This window comes from Diplodia seriata (assembly GCF_021436955.1).
Source record: "Diplodia seriata strain FDS-637 chromosome Unknown scaffold_1, whole genome shotgun sequence".
In the NCBI taxonomy this organism is placed as follows: Eukaryota; Fungi; Ascomycota; class Dothideomycetes; order Botryosphaeriales; family Botryosphaeriaceae; genus Diplodia; species Diplodia seriata.
This window is the reverse complement of record NW_027117308.1, coordinates 1,340,629-1,359,471: the sequence shown is the minus strand read 5'-3', so window position 1 is coordinate 1,359,471 and position 18,843 is coordinate 1,340,629. Positions and strand designations below refer to the sequence as shown.

Here is an 18,843-nt window from a genome sequence, read left to right as displayed (position 1 = left end):
TGGCATGGGAGGCCGTCGCTCGACGGCCACGAAGCTGGCGTTCAGCAGGGCTGGCGTTCATTTGTTTTTTACTTGGATGTTTTCTTGCAGTCTTGGAAAATTGTAATGTCTCGTTGCACCCGCGCCCGGGCTGTACTGGTACCTTCTTGGATGGATGGGAAAATAAGGCGCAGGACATTTTTCTTTCACTCTCAAACCCGCTCTCTCGCAGCTACGCTTCTCTCGTTTAGTCCGGGCAGGCGGCACCCAGCGGACACGCGGCGAGGAATAAAGTACCGGCCATCAATCAAGCTTCCAAGACCGTTTGATGGAAATTGCGGCACGCTTGTGCTCGGTGGCATGCTAATGCGCCATGTCACCGCCCATGTCGTACAGGAAAACCGTTGGAAGTGAAGAAAATGCAAATTATCTCCGATGGATCATCGATACTGCAAACCCTCGCCAATCGCTTACGGCTGTTTAGCCGGAGGAATCCCCGCAGGGCAACCCTTGGGGAGCGCCTGGTTGCAACCCGTAGCAGAATAATGGGTGACAGCCAGCCATGCGCTCGCGGCGTGCGCGCCCTTGACCCCTTCGGCGCGCCACGAAATGACGGCTAGACGATGGTACGTATCGCGCTCGCACGCGCGCCGCACCACGCCTCAATCGGCGCTGGTTAATTTTGTGACCCGGGCGGATTGCTGCCCAACGGCGGCAGGCATACAAACTCAGACGCGTGCCGCAAGAGGCCAGAGGGAGCATGCGGGATAAAGCTTGCAGAGCACGCCACTCAGGCGCTGTGCCCGTGCGGCACAGCGGGCGGTGGGCAGATGGGGGTGGGGAAGGGCAACGACGCGCTGGCCGGCCAGAGGAGGTTGACGGAGATCATCCGAGCCAACAGTAGAGGGCCGGGCCGCAAGTACGCCACAGCTGACGCTCAAACGGCGAGGTCGCGGTGCTCGCGCGCAGAGGCTCTTCCGCTTCCATACCGATCCCCGAGCTGCCCCAACCGCCCGCCCGCGTATCTGCCCGCTCGACGGCGAGGTCGCATGGCCGGCCGCGTCGCACCTTGGTCACCTGTGGACATCGAGCAGTCCAGCGGCCAACTGTCAGATCGTCGATCACTCCACAGCGCCCTTGGAGCGCGACGGCCGGAACGGGCAAGCCTGACATCAGCGTCTTTTGCGCAGCGTCGTCGAGCCATCCGTGGAGCGAAGCCGCGGCGGGCGTGCGGGGCGCAGACGCCGTTTTACCCGCGGAACTGGCGTTGCGCGGCGTAGCTGTTGAGGGTGCCTGGCGTGGCTCATATCAAGTTAGATTTGCCAGCACGCTACCCACAAAAGATGCCATCCACTTCCCCATCTGGCCGGCCTGTCTTTCGCACTGCTGCCTGCCGCCGCTGCCTGGGCGCAAGCTCCGCACGGCGGGGAGGATGCGGCGCCGTGCCCGTTTGCCGATGGTTCGTGGATGTCGGAGCCGGGCACGGCCGGGGCGCACAGGCAGCGGAGTTGGTCGGGTTGCAGGGAGGGCGATGGCGTTGGCGTGGGAGACGCTCGGCCACCAAAGTCGCCAAGAATCGTCATGGCGAAGCGAGCCGCGCGCGCTTGCCGGCCGTCGACAACGCCTGCCAAAGTCACCCTGCACGCCGTCGCCAGTCCGAGACGGGACCGCGAATTGCACTCCCGCCCTTCATGTCGATCGACATCCATTGGGACACACTCGTCGGTGGCCCCGACGGGCAGGCTTCTGCCGAGGCGGTGCGCAGCTTCATTCACGAGCGGTTTCAGCAGGTCACTTTGCCGCGCTTCATCCGCTCCGTTAAGGTCCACTCGTTCGACTTCGGCAGCGTTGCGCCGGAGATCGAGATAAAGGACATCTGCGACCCGTTGCCCGACTTCTACGAGGAGGACGAGGACGAGGGCGAGGACGAGGACGACGCGCCCGACAATGGCACCACCGACGCCCCCGTGACCGACGCGGCGGGCGGCGACGCGGCAAAGGCGTCGCGCGAGCGCAAGCAGCGCCCGAAGGACGAGAAGCCCCAAGACGAACCGCGATGGAACCATGCGCGCCCGCCACCCATGGATTCGCGCCTCACGGGGCTGCGCAGTGGACTGGCCCTCGGCGAGCAACTGGGCAACTCGCTCTCCCGGGAGCCCACACCAGGCATTCCGGGTGGTACTTCGAACATGAGCTACTTCCACCTCCCTCTCGGTGCCGGCCTCTCAGGTACCACTACCCCCTTCGCCGCCGTTGCCGGCGCACAGTTTCAGAATGGATGGCATGACTACAATCATGCGGACAGACCGCATACACCGCGCGACCACTCGGCATCAATTAGCTCCAATACACCGTCCACGGCGGATCTGGATTCGCGCCCGCAAAGCCAGCACGACCGCAAGTCTAGCTCGGACGTCAACGAATACCCAAAGCAGCGGCGCGACAGTGACAACTCGTCTCCGTCACCGACTCCGCGCTTGCGAGAGGCTAGCCCCGAAGATCTCCAGGTCGTTGCGCATGTGCGTTACTCGGGAGACATCAAAATGGTGCTCACTGCGGAAATCCTGCTTGACTACCCCATGCCAAGCTTTGTCGGCATACCACTCAAGCTCACCGTCACCGGCCTGACGTTTGACGGGGTCGCAATCCTGGCTTACATCAAGAAGCGAGCGCATTTCTGCTTCTTATCTCCAGAAGACGCAGAGGCTCTGATTGGCGCAGAGGCCAAGCAGGGCAGCCCGGCTGACGATCATGCGCCAACCAATCAAGGCGTGCGTCGGACGGCACCCGGCGGCCTGCTTGAAGAGATCAAAGTAGAGAGCGAGATAGGGCAAAAAGAGCAAGGGAAGCAGGTGCTCAAGAACGTGGGCAAGGTCGAGAAGTTCATCTTGGACCAAGTCCGTCGCATATTCGAGGACGAGTTTGTCTATCCAAGCTTTTGGACATTCCTTGTCTGATGTCTCGAAGTCGCGTGTGCGGCCGCCAGCCCTGCTGTCAGGGGAGAGGGAGGAATGCACTTCGCCGCGCTCTGTGACACCTGTGAGCTGTCACCTGCAGCTTCAACGGGAGCAACGGTGCAAAGCAGCGGGAGAGGCGCACAGCAGTGCAACGAGTCTTGCCTCGGGAGAGCGCGCCGGACGCGGATGCAGGGATGAGCTTGGACTGCCGACATGTCAAAGAGTCAGGCGACCAGGGCTGACTGCAGGTCTGAACGCTGCTGCAAGTAATCTGTCTTGCCGGCTTGGCAACGGCCGCTCTCGCAGGGTTGAGGCAAGGCTCCGGATGCAATGCTGACGTTACGCGAGCTCCACAATTCCTGACCTCACAACTAATATGAGCGACTCCCCCACTGCATCTGCGCGGGTCGATCGTTGATATCGCATGGGACCTTTCACGGCAGCGTAACATCAGGCAGTGCTTCGCAATTTGGAAGGCAGGCGGCCACCAAACCAGAAGTGTGGCAACAGCACCGGCGCTCGACAGTGTCGCGTGGGCCATGTCACATTGGAATGCGGATTACAATTTTCATGTCTCACAAAGAACCACCCTGCCAAGAAGAGGCATCCCTTCCCTCGCTTGTCATGCCGAGATGCATGCTGCGTGGGTACGCGCAGGTATGATGCTCCCGCCTCCACAGCACCGGGGCGCCTCTGCTGTATTCGTAGTGTGCACAGCGTCTGTGAGAGAAAAATTGTCAGCTGCTTCCGGAGCCGCGCAGACCGCTGGAGCCACAGTCAGGAGATATCTTCTCTACTTCACTTGTTTCCCAACGCCATTCGCCTTGTGCTCTGACCGCATCTTCCTCCGGTCTCGGCATCTGACTACCCAATCCCTCGGAAGAGAGCAGGTTTGCCGAGCACCGCAGTCTTTCTGCTTGGGTCGCACCGCATCTGCATCAGAATTTCAACAGTATTTGCCAACCTAAAAGTGCTACATGTGCTGTATTGTAGTCCATTGAGGCTTGTGAGAACGCCTATTAGGTGCTGCGGCTTGGTTGAGTCTCGCGTTTCGGCCCGTCGACAGCTTTCCCCGCATTCACGGATGCATTTCCGAGATGGGCAATGCGCCCTTCCATGCGGAGAAGGCAGATCCACGCGGATGGCGGGGAAATCCTGTAACTACATAGTATTTAAAAGAGCTCGAGGAGTGTTAATCTACCATCACGGACTTTCCGGGGTCTTGTGCGAGAGGGGCAAACATGTGGACTCTCAAATCAGCCCGGCTATCTAGGCATGTGGCATCGGCGCGTTATGCCAGAACGTCGACTCTTTCCATCCGCCTTTTCGCTTCCCACGCACAACTACCCTCTGAACCCCTATCTGTCAAAGTCTCCGATGCCGAGGTGAATGCCGGAAAACTCGACTGGCGCAACGTGGAGATCGCGACGCGTGCGCTTCACCGCGACGGCCTCGTCGTCCTGGAGGGTCTGATCAGACACGAGAAGCTGGATAAGCTGAACAGGAAAATGGTCGAAGATGCCTACGTTCTGCAGGCCATGGGAGATGATGGTCCATTCAACTACAATAAGGGCAATATCCAGCAGGATCCGCCCTTGACGAAGCAGTGGTGGGAGCCATCCATCTTCGTTAGTGAGTTCTTTCCTTACATCTTCCGAGGGGTACCTGTTATTCCTGTCTCTCCTCATTCGACTTTACTTCTTGTCTAGATCTCCTCACTCACCACTACCGTATCCCAGATCCAATCGTCACCCAAGTCACCAGCACGACCCTAGGCCCAGACCCTCGTATGTCTTTCATCTCCGGCAACACAGCACTTGGACCTTCGACGGACGGCGACGGCGACCCACCGCAGGCGCAGCCAACGCACACGGATGCCGACTTCGACCACCCGAGCAGCCCGTTCGCGCTCGTAGTCAACGTTCCGCTGGTGACCATGACGCCGGCTAACGGCTCGACCGAGGTTTGGCTCGGCACGCACGCTGGGTCTGATCTGTCCGTCCAGGAGGGCCGGCATGGCGAGCGGGCGAGCGGGCGGATCAGGGAGGAGCTGCTGCGGCGGCGGAGGGAGGAGAGGCCGCCGTGCCAGCCGGTCGTGCCAAAGGGGGCGGTCGTGGTGAGGGACCTGAGGCTTTGTAAGTGTGCGCTTTCTGACTTTCTCTCCTTTGAACTTGTGGTGCGGTTTCGAGGGGCAGCTGATTGCTTGGGTGTTGGAAGCTGTCGTGTGGTGAGCATCGCCAAGATTAGACAAATTTCTAGCTTTGTGGGGCATGTATTGTCCATGGCAAGACTTGGCGAAACAAGCAAGAAGAGCCTCAGATCATCTGCCTCTGGGGCGCTCGTCACCGAGATGGATAGTGAAGATGAAAGGCCTTCGATGGCTTTAGACCGAGCAACTGAGCTAACTCAATATCATTTAGGGCATGGCGGAATGCCCAACTTATCAAAGGACCCGCGGGTCATGTTGGCCATGAGTAAGTGCCACTCATGCGTTCAGGGATTGTTTCCTGATCGCTTGAAATGCTCCCCGGCTTCTCTTGATTATCCGAATGCTGAGGTCATGTTCTACCTTTTACAGTTCACTTCGCCCCCTGGTACCGCAACCCAATGCTCGTCGAGATGGCGAACGAACTGAAGCCGACCCTAAGCAACGAACGGACCGGGCTTCAAGTCCAAGGAAGTTTCATGCCAGAGGAAGAGGTGGAGAAGCGATACCTGAACAGGCCCTACGGCAACGCGTACGACTTCAGTCAACAGCAACCGCTGGAAGGCATTTTCTAAAGTAGTTGATCCTCCTGTTTTTTGATTGTTATTCCACTATGCGAGATTGCGGCGACCTTTTCTGATACTCCCGCCCGTCGCTACGTTCGGCGTCTCCGATTTGAAACCGCCTTCTTTCCAAGGCTTTCGTGAGCATAGAAGCCGAATACGAAAGTACTGCGGCTGCATTCTGCGATGTCCGCCGAAAGCTTATCCGGCCGGAGATTACGTCCTACAACAAACTGCAAGTGTACAAACGGAACGGCGGCTTTGCGGAGTGCCGACGGAGTCTGCGGGCGCCTACCTCGCACTACACGTCAGTTGAAGCCCCACCCGTTCAGATAGTGGCCTCTGCCCCGATTGGGAAAACAGTCTGGCTCCGCTCGCAAGCCCTATTCATGCTCCGAAATTCAGCCTAGGTTGCCTAATTGGCCCTTGGAACCGTCGACGGACTGTGCGGCCAGACCCAATCTTCTGTCCACCTCCGCCGTAAGGTCAAATGGCCCAGTAGCATGCAGCTTGGCTTCCAACGTCCAGCAAGATATGTCCGAAGGATATGCAGCAATGATGCCAGACTCGGACTTGTCGAACAAACGACATGTCATATTCATGCCATCGTTGGCCATACAACCGTGCAGCTGCTCCCTAATCGCCGCACTGTCTGTACTGTGTATAATAAGGTGGGCCCTGTTTACTATGACACTACGCGTGCATATTGTCAAAATTCCGTCACTCGTTTGTCTATCCAAACCTTTCAGCCCTCTCCTTTCCATCGTCTCTTAAGCAGGCCATCCGGAAGCATCCCTCAGTCTCGGTTTCCTGAGAGCTCTAGTTGTATCTCCCGTCTCCCTCGTCCACCTCATTCTATTTTCCGGCCCAAGTCCTCTCCTTCGTCGAAAGATGGCGACACAGACATCCAACGGCACCAACACCAAGATCCTCATCACAGGCGCCTCGGGCCAGTACGGCCGTCTCGCCGTCGAGGGCCTGCTCGCGCGCGGCATCCCGCCGTCGTCACTCCTGCTCCTCACCCGCAACCCGACCAAGCTGTCCGCCTACGCACAACGGGGCCTTTGCATCCGGCAGGGCAGCTTCGACGACCCGGTGGCTAGCCTCGCGGCCGCCTTCGCGGGCGCGTCGACGATGCTCCTCATCAGCACGTCGCGGGCCGGCGCGCGCCTGCCGCAGCACCGCACCGCCATCGAGGCCGCCGCCGCCGCCGGCGTCGCGCACGTCGTCTACACGTCCATCGTGTCGGCGGAGCGGGCGGCGCCGACGGCCCTGGTCGGCCGCGAGCACCGCGACACCGAGGCCATGCTGAAGGAGATATCGGCGTCGGCGACGGCGGGCGCGATGAAGTGGACGGCGCTGCGCGACGCCCAGTACGCCGAGGCCATGGCCGACGTGGCCGCGCCCGCCGCCGTCGAGGCCGGCGCCCTGAGGTGCAACTCGGGCGACGGCAAGGTCGCCTTCGTCGCGCGCGCCGACTGCGTCGCCGCTGCCGTCGCGGTCCTGTGCGACCCCGCCCCGCATGCCGACAGGGCTTACGCCATCACCGGCCCCGAGCTGCTCAGCTGGCGCGACGCCGCGAGGGTCATGGGCGATGTCGCGGGCAGGGGTTCGGATGGCGTCGTATTTGAGAGCTTGACGGACGAGGAGATGTTTGCGACGTTCGACGCGGTGGGGATCCCGCGCGAGCCGGTTGATGATCTGGTCGTGGGGGGTTACCCGTGGAACAGCTCGGATATGGTGAGCTTTGGCAAGGCTACTCGGTTGGGCGAGATGGAGGTCATCAGCGGCGACGTTGAGATGTTGACAGGGAGGCCGCCGAAAAGCTTCAGGGAGGTGTTGGAGGAGAGTTGGGCGAGGAGGAAGGCAGCGTCTGCTGCTGCTGCTGCTGCTGCTGCGGGTCAGGTTTGATCTTTCGAGGAAAGCCCGAGGACTGTGGGAGGGTATACATGCCAGATTGCTTGGCTATGAAGGAGGAATATCGCGCCGTGCCAACCATTCACGTTTGTCATATACACATGAGAAGTTGGTCAGAGTCTTTTCGTTGATACCACTGAAGCTGAAAAGCCTGGTCGGACACACCGCTACGGTCATCTGGCGCAGTACGAGCAGTGTCGGGGTCGACAAATGCGAAGTGCTTCAACTTTCGATTGGTTATCTGTGTGCGATGAAAGTCTTGTTCTTAGTTGGGACTGTGGAATATCGGTAGATGATGACTTCCACATGCCGGAAGATGCCACAGCGAATGACGAAAGAAATTGGCCTCCTAAGCTCACCGAGGACGATACACACTTCCTAAGTAGGCAGTTGAGTACAAGAGCCAGACGGAAATGTACGCATATTAAACTTACATTTATGTCCGGATCTTGTGTCTAACTACAACATGAAGGTGCAGTATCTGTGTAAGGCAGATATACCAGATGTGTGTGTATTTACGGTCAGCGTAGTACTTGCTACCCCGCTTGAAAAAATTCGAGTAAAATCGGATGGCCGGGAAAAAGGGTATCCGTAAGGCAAGCAGAAATTATATCTTGATCAACTCACGTTAGTGCGGGCATACGAGGATCAACGTTCTTGTTTGAAAGAGTGTCTTGGCTTACACTGGAGTAAGATCCTTACTCACCGGAGGCGTTCGGAAGGGGAATCTGGGGTTCAGACTCACCTGCGAGTAGTGTGATTGCTAGCCCTGACTGTTATTCTTTCTCCACTCAGGAAAGCTTGTTCTCCCTTCATCTTCATCATGACCTGCTGCGCAAAGGCAATTGATCGCGAGTAACAGTACTCTAGAGCATGTCTACACCAATGCTATGCTAGGGATCCTTTTCGCGTATAAGTGGCCTCAATGTCTGGACTTTAGCTAGAGAAAGCGACAATATCAACATGCCAAAGCTTGTTGGTAGTTGATGCATATAAGGGGAAAGCCTGTTTGACATGCGCATCAGTTCAGCCGAAAGTCGAAGCCTTCGCTTCAAGTGTCTCGCCAGATTATGTCCAAGGGCTTTGGAGATCTGGCGTGATGAAGCCGAACGTTGAGGACCCAGCGCGGCAGCCAAAAAAAAAAAAAAAAAAGCCATGCATTGAAGCAACGCCAAGTAAAATTCAGTTTGCATCTGGTGGCATTATCCAGGCCATGGCCTACCTTCACTGTGGCCTCATCAGAAACATAGATTCCGGCAGATGGAACAAAACAGCTACCAAAATCGCATTCAATAGTTCTATATGATCTCTCTTTCTAAGTCGTCCCTTTTGCGCCTGCCGGCGCGTTTTGCCGCTTTTTCGCAACGGCGCGGCCCATGGCATCCCTGACAACCGGATCGCTCCTAATGCTGTTCTGCACGATCCAATCCTTCATCTTGGCCCTGAGCTCCTTTTCGCCATCCTCGCCCTGGAACGGCATGGTCTCGATGCCGATCAGGCGCAGGGCGTCCTGGTCGGTGGCGGCAGACAGCTGGGTCAGGCGGTCGAGCTGCTGCTGCTGTGCGGCGGCCGTGTTCTGGGTCTGTAGGTTGCGGCGCGGGTCCTGCATCAAGGGCGCGAGCTGGTTCATGGCGATGAAGAGGGCGAAGGTGCCCCGGCGGACAACGGTCAGAATCTGGTATGGCAGCCAGGGCGCGCGGAGGTGGAAGGTAGAGACGAGCGGGTTCAGGATTTTGGTGAGCAAGGGCGGGAAGTCGGGACGCGATATCGTGTGCGCCTCAAAGACGACAAGGGTAGCGAACACGAGGTAGCGCCACTGGTTGCATGGGTTAGAGCATGCCTCTTGGACATCGGTTTCTGCGAGGATGGGTGACTTACATAGCGTCCATGCTCGAAATAACCCAGTATACTCAGCATAACCATGACGGAGGCGCCACCGATGTATGACAGGGCATTGCTCTGCACGCCATGCACGATATAGTCGTGGATCGTGATGCAATGTTTCCAATCCACTACACTCGGCCCAAAGCGGTCATATGCAAAGCGCTTAGCCGGGTCGACAAGTGTATCGCGTGCCAGCTTAAGGAAGACATAATATCTTTCGGCGGCGGGGCGAGCTTCGGCAGCGGCGACCTTGTCTGGGTGATGTAGTACAGTGCTAGTCCAGGTCAGAATGTTGTCTCGCGATCTTTGTACTGAGCGGCGCTTACAGCCTGCGAAACCTCGAATTTATGGCCTTCTCGGTCGCATCGACAGGGACTCCAAGGGCCTGGTAAAAGTTGCCGGCACGTTGCAGCTCCCAGTCGGCTTCATAGACAGAATAGACAAGGTAGGCGACAACGGCTAGACCATGGATGATCTTCTTATGTCTTATGAATTTAGGAGACCCCGGCTGAGGGCGCGGATCGCCGGCGCGAATAAAGAGCGAGTAGAGAAAGGACTGAATGTACGCGACAACCTGGTGGGGATTTGCGTTTAGCGTACGGCGTGATGAGGAGGGTGGATGAAGCGTACCGTAGGCAGGAACCACCAGCCGGCGATGGATAGATACTGGTTGTTACCAGCCATGTTCACGTTGAAGCAGCGACAGACGGAGACATGGGTGTTGCGGCGCTGCGGGATGATGCCAGATGGAGCTTGAAGCTCGGGCGTCCCTTGAACTTGTGGCCTGAGGCACCACATCGGCGTCATGTTTCGCCGAGCTCGCTGACCGCCTTTGCGAGAGCTCGCCCAGCCGTCAAGAAAAAAGTGCGGCGTTCCACCATCACCACCGTGACGACGACGACAAAGTCCGCCGCGATCCCGCCAATTGATCCGCCTCCGCCAGGCATGTCCGCCGAAACCATGGCCGCGACCTCGCCCGTCGCCGACAAGAAGGCGCACAAGCACAGGAAGGACAAGTCGGAAAAGAAATCCAAGAAGCGCGCCCGCGAGGAAGAGCAAACCCAGCAATCACCCATCAAGAAGCCGCGCCCCGCAAAAGACACGGATGCTGCGTCACAAAAGCCGAGCAAGACCTCCATGTTCCAGAAGCCCGCCGCGACACCAGCAGCAAAGCCCATTGACTCTGACGACTCGCCTTTCGCCCTGCAAACTACGTCGCTCTACCTGCCGCTCGCTTCCATCGGCCAGCAGTACCCGCTCAAGGCGCTGTGCGCCGAGCACCTGTCGCCGCTGCTCCTGACCTACTACCCGCCGCTCAAGGGCGTCGTGCTCGCCTACAACAATGTTCGCCTCTCCGAAGGGCCCGGCGGCGTATCGTCCGACGGTCCGGTGCTGGCCCGTTCCGTCAACGAGTTCGCCGTGTCGTTCGTCTGGGTCACGGCCGACTTCGTCGTGCTGCAACCGCGCAAGGGCATCTGGATTGAGGGAAGCGTCAACCTGCAGAACGAGAGCCATCTCGGTCTCGTTTGCTGGAACTTGTTCTCCGCAAGTATCGATCGCAAGCGGCTGCCAGAGGACTGGACATGGGTCGCCGCAGGCGAGGGTGGCGCGGAGGATATCGACGAGGACACCGAGGATGCGGGCAAGCCGGATGCTGGCCAGGGATATTTCGTGGACGCGCAGGGCAAGAAGGTGGACGGCGTGATCAAGTTCCGCATCCGAGATTTCGAGACGTCGCCGCGCACAGAGAACGATAGGGGGTTCATTACCATTGAGGGCAGTCTGCTACCGGCGGACAAGGAGAAGGAACTTGACGAGCAGGAGCTGGAGAAGTACGCACAAAGGAGCGCGGCGAGGAAAGGCAGGACACGGCCGCGCGGCGGTGCGAGTTCAGGCGCGAGGAGATAGGGAGAAGAGCCACTACGCAAAAATTTCCGCTTCGCATCGATGATATTTCTGTGCTCTGCATAGGCACTCCAAAGAAGAGCAGAGGGCGGTTGGTCATGAACAAAAGCATCATAGATCACTTTGTACATTGGGTTCTGGCGTTTTTGAAGGGCAAATGGCGCCAAAAATATTTTGGGCGCACAATGGATATCCAATCATCATTAATCTATATCGTTCAAACATTTGGTCGTGAGACCCCTGCCAGAGAGCTCTTCTATTTGTTTTGTGTTTTTCTTTCTCTTTTTGATTCTTTGGAGATCATCCCATCCTATCGTCCCAGTAGAGGTCGATATCGTGGCTTTCATCTCCTTTCCATACCCTCCCCGCCTCGCTCACCTCCGCGATTCCCCTCCGCAGATCGGTGCCCAAAGCCTTAGGGCCGCTGGCAGCAACCTGACACCGCCCTCCGGCCGCAGTGGCGCGCTCCTTAAAGTCGCGCAGGCACTCGCGCACGTCCGGGTGGTGGTCTTCGAGCCACTCAATGTCGAAGCCGGCCTGCGGCTCCAGTATGTCCGACAGACGCGACGACACGGAGCAGCCGCACACGTCGACACCCTTCTCGCCGGCTTTGACCTTAGCGGCGGCGATCTCGCGGTCTCGCGTGACGAAGATCTTGATACGCAGGCCGGGCAGGGTGCCATCGTCCATGCGCGCCTTGAGGTCGAGTAGCTCGGGCCGCAGCCAGGCGATGTTGTCGGTTTTGCGCACGATCCAGACGAAGTCGACGGTGGTGGTGCCAGCCTGCGCGGCGGCGGTGGCGATGGGTAGCGTGAAGCTGACGCCCGTGCCGCCAGCGATGCAGAGGAGGTTGTCGATTTGGTTGGTGGCTTCGTCGAAGACGGCAGTGCCGTAGGGCCCGGTGAGGATGACGGGGGTAGTCTTCTTCTCCGTGGAGAGCTCGGCGGACATGGCGAGGTCGGCCAGGCGCTTGGTCTCGCCCTTCTCGGCGCGGATGAGGTAGGTGTGCTTGGGAAGGGCTGGGTGCGGCGCTGGGAGGGAGGAGGGCGTGAAGGGGTGCGACTGCCAGATGCTGAGCTCTGGGAAGCAAAGGTAGAAGTGGTAGCCGGGCTTCCAGGGGTCGTGGTTGTGCTCGAAGTCCATGCGGACGACGGTGGAATCACCGTCATCGAAGACCTGAAGAGTCGACTGGGCGGCGCGGAACCCGAAGCCCTTGTTGCCGCTCTTGTAGCCGGAATGGATGAGGCCGACGCGCAGGAGACGGCAGCCTCTGTCGATGAAGAACAAGCCAAGGCTTGCAATCATCCAGCACGCAAGCTTGGTCCAGTGGCCCCAGCATGCCGCGAAGTACAGCACTGCCACGATGTAGTGTGCCTTCCTGAAGAACTCATAGCCGGTCCACCGGATGACTCTCTTGATGCTGAAGATATAAAGGAAAGTGATGAACACCATGGCGACGATGCCAAAGATAATGTACTGCTGGGCAATCCATTCCTTGAACACGGTTGGCTGCGGCTGGTAGAGCTTTCCCTCGATGATGGTCCAGCCGAGAGTGTGCAGGAAAGACTGGATGAAAATAATGCGACCGGTCCAGCGGTGCAGGAAATTGAAGTGATGGTAGGGAACGCCAGTGAGCAGCGAGAGCACACTTTCGCGGGAGCCAAGTAGAACGGTAAACGGAGTGAGGGCGTAAGCAAAAGCCCCGATCCTGTCGGCAAAGCCTCCAAAACCCGTCCGAGTGTTGTAGAGACCGGGGTGTGTCTTGATCGGAGTGACCCAGGTCTTGTAAACGATCCCCACGAGCCTGTATTTCCCCTGTCAGCGCAGGAGTGGATGTGGTGGAATACCATACTTACGAGAAGATGAGAAGATATGCAAGGAGGCAGGCAAGTATCAACACCTGGAGTCTCGAGATGTTGCCGAAAACGCCCCGGAGCGTTTCTGGCAAAAGCCATCTCCTTAACGACACCACAGTGGACCTGTATGCCCTGTAGACACTGCTTTGCAGATCTCTTTTGGCAGGCGCCTCTAGATCCTCCTTTCCCTGGAAGAATCTGGGGAATACTCTCCTGCTTGGCTTTGCAAAACGCAGAAATACCCAAAGAGCTAGCAGACCGCCGATGACTGCCCACAAGATGAAGGTGTAGAGCATGGACACGTCCATCATCCAGTAGACAGCGTCCAGGTACTCGCAAGTGCCGGCATCGTTGGTACACGGGACAACCCGGTCCGCGTAGCCCCAGTGATGCTCCAGCGATGCAGCGGAAGACTCATCTTGGATGTGTCTCCGCTCCATGGCTGTTAATATGGAAGGATAAGGGGGTTACCCTGGCAAAGAGGACGAGAGGCGAGTGGGTGAAGGCGTGAAGGTCACGACAAAGCCATTGGGGTATCAGGAGATGACTGGTGATGGACGGCAGGAGGGAGAGTAGTCTTTAAAGATGAGCTGGTCTTTCCCCGGTGGCGTCTCCGCCAAGAGCGAGGGTGGAGCAGCGTGCATCGAAACACGAAATCTGGATTGCAGATGCGACAGAGGCGAGCATTTGAGGCGTCAAGTAGCAGCAAAAGCGGAGCTGTCGAATTGGAGATTACGCAGGGAATCCGGGCGGGTAGGGCTAGGCGCGCGGTCGGCAGCCTTGGCCGGCTACGAACTACCCTTCTGAGAAACGTGCTCAATTGTGCGCAACCGTCGGCCCGCCGGCGCACCACGCCAAAGCATCGCCTCTTGCAGGACATGTCGCCGGAATATCCCACGCAAACAAGAGCTCCGGAGCCGGGTCGACGTGGCTGCTTGAGTCAAACGACTCTATCGTGCTCAGGCGACCTTGAGGGTGCTCGTTTCCTTGGACGTAAAATGTAGGCGAATCTTGGGGATGTTTCAATGTGCCGAGATGGAGGGAGGCCCGCCCGTTTAGTAGTATTGCGGCAGTCGGCGCCGTTGCCGAGCAGCAGTCGAAGCGCCAGCATTGGGATCACTGTGAAACGGCAGTGTCAGGAACAGCCGTTCCTTCTCGGCCGAGTGTGGAAAGGCAGCATTGGTCTCCCAGCAAGCGCAGTTGCGATCGCCGTTCGGCTCTCGAGGCTCGTCGCTGCCCTACCGCTGACCCAGGCCGCGGGCCCGGCGCCTCGGGCGGTGGCTCGTGCGGAGCCAGCCCTATTTTCCACCCTCACTTGCGTCGTCATCGCATCGCGTTCCTGCACACGCCGCGAAACCCCACCCTCCACATCCGCGCGAATGAGGCTCCGCCTGAGCATCTGCCGCAACAATCTGCCCACGGCCGAGCTGCTGTGGGCAGTGCCCGACGACAGAGCCCACGATGCCTTCACCGTCGCCCAGCTGCTCGAGCACGTCAACGACATTATCCCACTCGAGAGTCCGCACTGGGGTCTGGAGGACTACGCCGTTGAGGTCGGCAGCTACGAGGCCCTGCACTTCCAAAAGGCCAGGGACATCTTCAAGGATGAGGATCAAGTCTGGTAATAAACTCCGCTCTCCCCGAAACGCGTTGGGCGCTTCACGTCTAAAACTCTCTAGCATTCGCTATCTCACCCAACCCGAGCTCCGCGCACGCCATATCGCCGGCCGCGACCAGATCAACGCGAACGGCCAGCATCTTGTCGATGGCATTCCTTTCGGCAAATCCTACTTCTCCGCTCGGAAGCCTGGTCGTCCAGCCGTCAACATTCCGCCCTTGAAGAATCCCATCGCCGAGTCCACCGACGGAGATGAACTTCATGGTCTCCTCGAAGACGTGCCTCAGCTTCAAGGTCATATTGACGACGACGATGAACACGATGAAGACTTCGTCGCGGAGCAACCTGCCCCGAAGCGGAGGAGGCTGAACTCAGTGAAGTCGGACAAGTCGGACAAAAGCGTGCATTTCCAAGACGATAAAGCATTGGTAGCGCTGCCATCGGATGATGACACCGAGGAGGAATACCAGGCCCCGTCCGGCGATGATATTACCTCGAGCAGCATCTCGGACAGCTCGTCGGATGTCTCGCCCCATGCAGCACCGGCCCGTGCTGACGGAAAGATGGCCGACAAGGCATCAATCGATGATTCTAGCTCTGATTCAGACTCTTCATCTGACATCTCTTCATCTGACGTCTCTTCATCTGACGTCTCGTCTGACGCCTTGTCTGAGAAGTCCTCATCGGACGATTCCTCGGACTCTGACTCGTCTTCCTCCGACTCCGGCGATTCTGACTCCAGCTCGGAACCGGACGAAGCCAGCTCAAAGGCACCCGCGATCTTAGCTCAGGCGGTTTCTGGAAACCAGAACGAATCGCCGGAGCCAGGCCGTCCGCCCTTCCAAGGTTTGGACAGAACCAAAGCGCGTAACAGGCGTCGCCGGCTTGGAAAGCTCTACAAGAGGAATGAGCTTCAAGGAGCTGGTAAGCGGCTAGCGGACCCCCGAAACTCCCGAAGGGCTGACCTCGTTACTGCACCTTCCCGTCAGACAGAAAGAGAACCTGAACGCCTGGGCGTCCAGACGCTCGAGGAGAGAAAGGCGGCTCTACTCAAGATGCTCGATACGAACAACGTTCTAACTGATGCAGACTCTACTCTCACAGATGTTGAGGCTGTAGAGGGCAAAGGCGTAGATGCAAACACTCAGGGAGACGCACCCAACAAAGCTGGAAAGGTCGGTCTCGGTGATAAGGTCCAAATACCTACTGTCAATGCCCTACCGGAAAATGTCGCCGAGACGTCGCAAAAAGACACGAATGAAGTCGCAGATGCTTCAGCACCTAAGCGTAAGCGCATCGATGTTGGTAGCTTCCGCCGCTTGACCATGGGATCACTGGGTCTCCGTACTCCAAAGAACAAAGAAGAGGAGCAGAAGTTGAGGGATAAGATAGCTGCCGATGCAAGCGGACGTGGCAAAAAGAAGTCTTATGGCGAAGCCTCCAAGCAAGAAGACGAAAAGGAACCCGAGGATCTCCAGGATCCTGATGCCTGGAAATCCAGGGTGGAGCTAATGGCGTTCGAAGTGTCCGACGAGAATGTACAGCAGCTGAGCGCCCCATCATTTCCCTTCCAGCAACGTTGGGATCCGCAGCAGCATTACTGGCAGTATGAGGAGTACGAGCAGCAGTACGAGCCCAAGAAGAAGAGCAAGAAAAAGAGTAAGAGGAACAACCAGACGGATGAGGAACCGGATCAGTACTACGAACCGAACGAGAACGAAGATTGGGGCATTCTTGACTATGATGAGCCAGCTGAGGCCGACGCTGCACAATCGCAGCTCCTCCAAGAGACGCAAGATGCGCAAAGCATGTCTGGAGCTTCATCAAAGCACGAGAAGACCGACGGGCAGAAGAATGCGAGCGACGATTTTCCTTCTCTGCCTTCGGATGTCACAACTCTGCAGAACATTGTAGCCGAGGATATTCGCACTGGGTCGATGGTTGTCTACAAGGAAATGGAAGTGTCAGAACTAACCGGCTGGCAGCCTATCATATCTGACTACCGCAGGGCCAAGGTCTTGGATACCGAAGAAGATGCAGTATACCTGCAGCTTGCTGCTCTTGACGTCCCGCGCAAACTGCCTGGAAAGCGTTCTGGCAACCAAGATGAGTCGAAGACGTTCGACGTCACTGAGGATGGAGAGGAGGATCCGAGCAGGCGTTGGGTTGAGTTCCCCAACATTGCAGAGCTGTGGCTCCTCCAGGCCGCCCTCAGTGATCAGGCTGAAGATGTGCAAATGACCGATGGAAACGGAGAGAACTCGGCTGCGAGTGAGGCTGACGCACATGCCAATGGTACTGAGGAAGAAAATCCGGGCGAAGGTACGACTGAAGCTCACTCTCCGGATGGGAAGGGAGAAGATGCGGTTGCTGAGCACTAGGTTCCACGAGCAGGGCATGGTCAGCTTGGTATCGTCTTGGACCGCATTGCTAATGTTGCACGGAAGTGGTGGGATTTGGGTATCTCAGGCACACGAGAATCGTCCGGTATATTTGGCGGCCCTTCCACTACTTAGGTAAAAGCAGGCTTCCAAATGGAATACTGTTCAGTTGCGAGCAATCCTCACACCTGCTCTTCGATGGCTTGTGGCATCAAATTCAGTTCCAGCTGACATAATCCGCCTGCAGTCGTATAATAGCCTTCATGTTTTCTGTGTCTAAAGATGATTGGACATTATGCCAGCCACCGGAATCATGCATACTTCCGCGTTTGTACTTTCCCTCTGTCATAAATGCACTCCTTTCCCTAAGCCAAACGTTTCGTCCGTAATCATTCTCATTAGACATTAGCTCCACCTTTCCACAGAAAGATCCTCCCCCAAACCACTCACACCTTCCTTTCACCATCCCCAGTCTCGTCCAGCCCCACATCCACCATTGTCTCCCCCGACACCTTCGATGTCCTCGCTGCGGCACCGCCCAACCCCCTCAACTCCAACCCCTCCCCTTCCGCCTCCCTCCTCCCCTCGTCCCACCCCTGCGCTCTCCCCTCCTCCCTAAACCTCTCCTCCGCCGTCCTCGATCTCTCATTCCTCCAACGGTGCACCGCGGCGGCGCTGTAACCCGCATACACCGCCCAGAGGATCCACATGGCGATACCGAACACGCAGCGCGCGACGGCGAGGCCGTCCCACGTGGCGTCACCCGGCTGCTCCCACCCGATGAAGTCCATGACGGTGGCGATGGGGACCTGGTAGGCCCAGAGGCAGAAGGAGACGAGGGCGCCGGAGAGGGCGGCGGCGGGGTGGAGGAGGGAGAGGGCGGCGGCGGCGGGATTGTCGTCGGCGGACTTTGGGGTGGTGGAGAGGTAGGCGGTGATCTGGGCGAGGAGGTGGAAGAGGTCGATCATGGGGACGGCGAGGTAGAGGAATACGTTGCCGCTGTTGTTGGACGGACGGGGTCAGCTTTGGTGTGTGTGTATGTGTGGGCGAGATGTATGTATGTTTTGGCGGCGGCGGCGGCGGGCAATATTGTCATCGGTGAGAGACTACTACTTACGCTTTCTCGCTCGTGCTGCCGCCCCAGTACATGCCGATGTTCATGGAGCCGTAGTATGTCGTGGCTGTGGCTGAGTAGATCATCGAGGCGGCTACGAGCACCACAATGACGATGTCCAAGACAAGCAATGGGATGAGCAGCTGTGGGCCGTGTTTCAGACAGCCGCGCCAGCGGGCGGGCGGGGAGTGGGTGAATCTAGAGAACGGGATCGCCATTTTTCAAACGTATCGTCACTTCGCTCTGAGGTCTTCGGAAGGACATGAACAAGTGGAAAAGATAAGTGTGTAGTCGTGACGAATAAAGGCTGTCAGCCATTATGTATTATCCGCTCCGCTACGCCAAGAAAAGCAACGTCACTGAACGGCTCCTCTCTTTGAGAGACCTGAATGGCTGGTGGGAACGCATTGATCGTTTTTCGTGTTTGATCCTTCGAGGCTGAGGTGCGGTCAGGCAGGCAAGC

The 18,843-nt window shown here is 57.9% G+C and overlaps 7 protein-coding genes across 7 annotated transcripts; 5 read left to right on the top strand and 2 right to left on the bottom strand.

The window, feature by feature from the left end:
- Positions 1 to 1,670: 1,670 nt before the first annotated feature.
- Positions 1,671 to 2,936, top strand: MDM12_1 (Mitochondrial distribution and morphology protein 12; the record flags this gene model as incomplete). Its single annotated transcript, XM_066771930.1, has 1 exon — positions 1,671 to 2,936. The coding sequence occupies one exon, from the start codon at positions 1,671 to 1,673 to the stop codon at positions 2,934 to 2,936; it is 1,266 nt and encodes a 421-aa protein (XP_066637209.1).
- Positions 2,937 to 4,177: 1,241 nt separating this feature from the next.
- On the top strand, positions 4,178 to 5,717 carry SLS55_000418 (uncharacterized protein; the record flags this gene model as incomplete). Its single annotated transcript, XM_066771929.1, has 4 exons — positions 4,178 to 4,568; positions 4,646 to 4,723; positions 5,357 to 5,410; positions 5,515 to 5,717. 4 exons carry the CDS (start codon positions 4,178 to 4,180, stop codon positions 5,715 to 5,717), a joined length of 726 nt encoding a protein of 241 aa, XP_066637208.1.
- Positions 5,718 to 6,596: 879 nt separating this feature from the next.
- Positions 6,597 to 7,616, top strand: SLS55_000417 (uncharacterized protein; the record flags this gene model as incomplete). The annotated part of the gene is made up of 1 exon (XM_066771928.1): positions 6,597 to 7,616. The coding sequence occupies one exon, from the start codon at positions 6,597 to 6,599 to the stop codon at positions 7,614 to 7,616; it is 1,020 nt and encodes a 339-aa protein (XP_066637207.1).
- A 1,321-nt stretch (positions 7,617 to 8,937) lies between these two features.
- SLS55_000416 (uncharacterized protein) lies at positions 8,938 to 10,190 on the bottom strand (the record flags this gene model as incomplete). Its single annotated transcript, XM_066771927.1, has 4 exons — positions 8,938 to 9,438; positions 9,501 to 9,780; positions 9,833 to 10,080; positions 10,137 to 10,190. 4 exons carry the CDS (start codon positions 10,188 to 10,190, stop codon positions 8,938 to 8,940), a joined length of 1,083 nt encoding a protein of 360 aa, XP_066637206.1.
- A 276-nt stretch (positions 10,191 to 10,466) lies between these two features.
- On the top strand, positions 10,467 to 11,414 carry SLS55_000415 (uncharacterized protein; the record flags this gene model as incomplete). Its single annotated transcript, XM_066771926.1, has 1 exon — positions 10,467 to 11,414. The coding sequence occupies one exon, from the start codon at positions 10,467 to 10,469 to the stop codon at positions 11,412 to 11,414; it is 948 nt and encodes a 315-aa protein (XP_066637205.1).
- Positions 11,415 to 11,711: 297 nt separating this feature from the next.
- SLS55_000414 (uncharacterized protein) lies at positions 11,712 to 13,707 on the bottom strand (the record flags this gene model as incomplete). Its single annotated transcript, XM_066771925.1, has 2 exons — positions 11,712 to 13,215; positions 13,268 to 13,707. The coding sequence occupies 2 exons, from the start codon at positions 13,705 to 13,707 to the stop codon at positions 11,712 to 11,714; spliced, it is 1,944 nt and encodes a 647-aa protein (XP_066637204.1).
- Positions 13,708 to 14,646: 939 nt separating this feature from the next.
- On the top strand, positions 14,647 to 17,266 carry SLS55_000413 (uncharacterized protein; the record flags this gene model as incomplete). The annotated part of the gene is made up of 2 exons (XM_066771924.1): positions 14,647 to 14,888; positions 14,947 to 17,266. 2 exons carry the CDS (start codon positions 14,647 to 14,649, stop codon positions 17,264 to 17,266), a joined length of 2,562 nt encoding a protein of 853 aa, XP_066637203.1.
- Between the last annotated feature and the right edge of the window lie 1,577 nt (positions 17,267 to 18,843).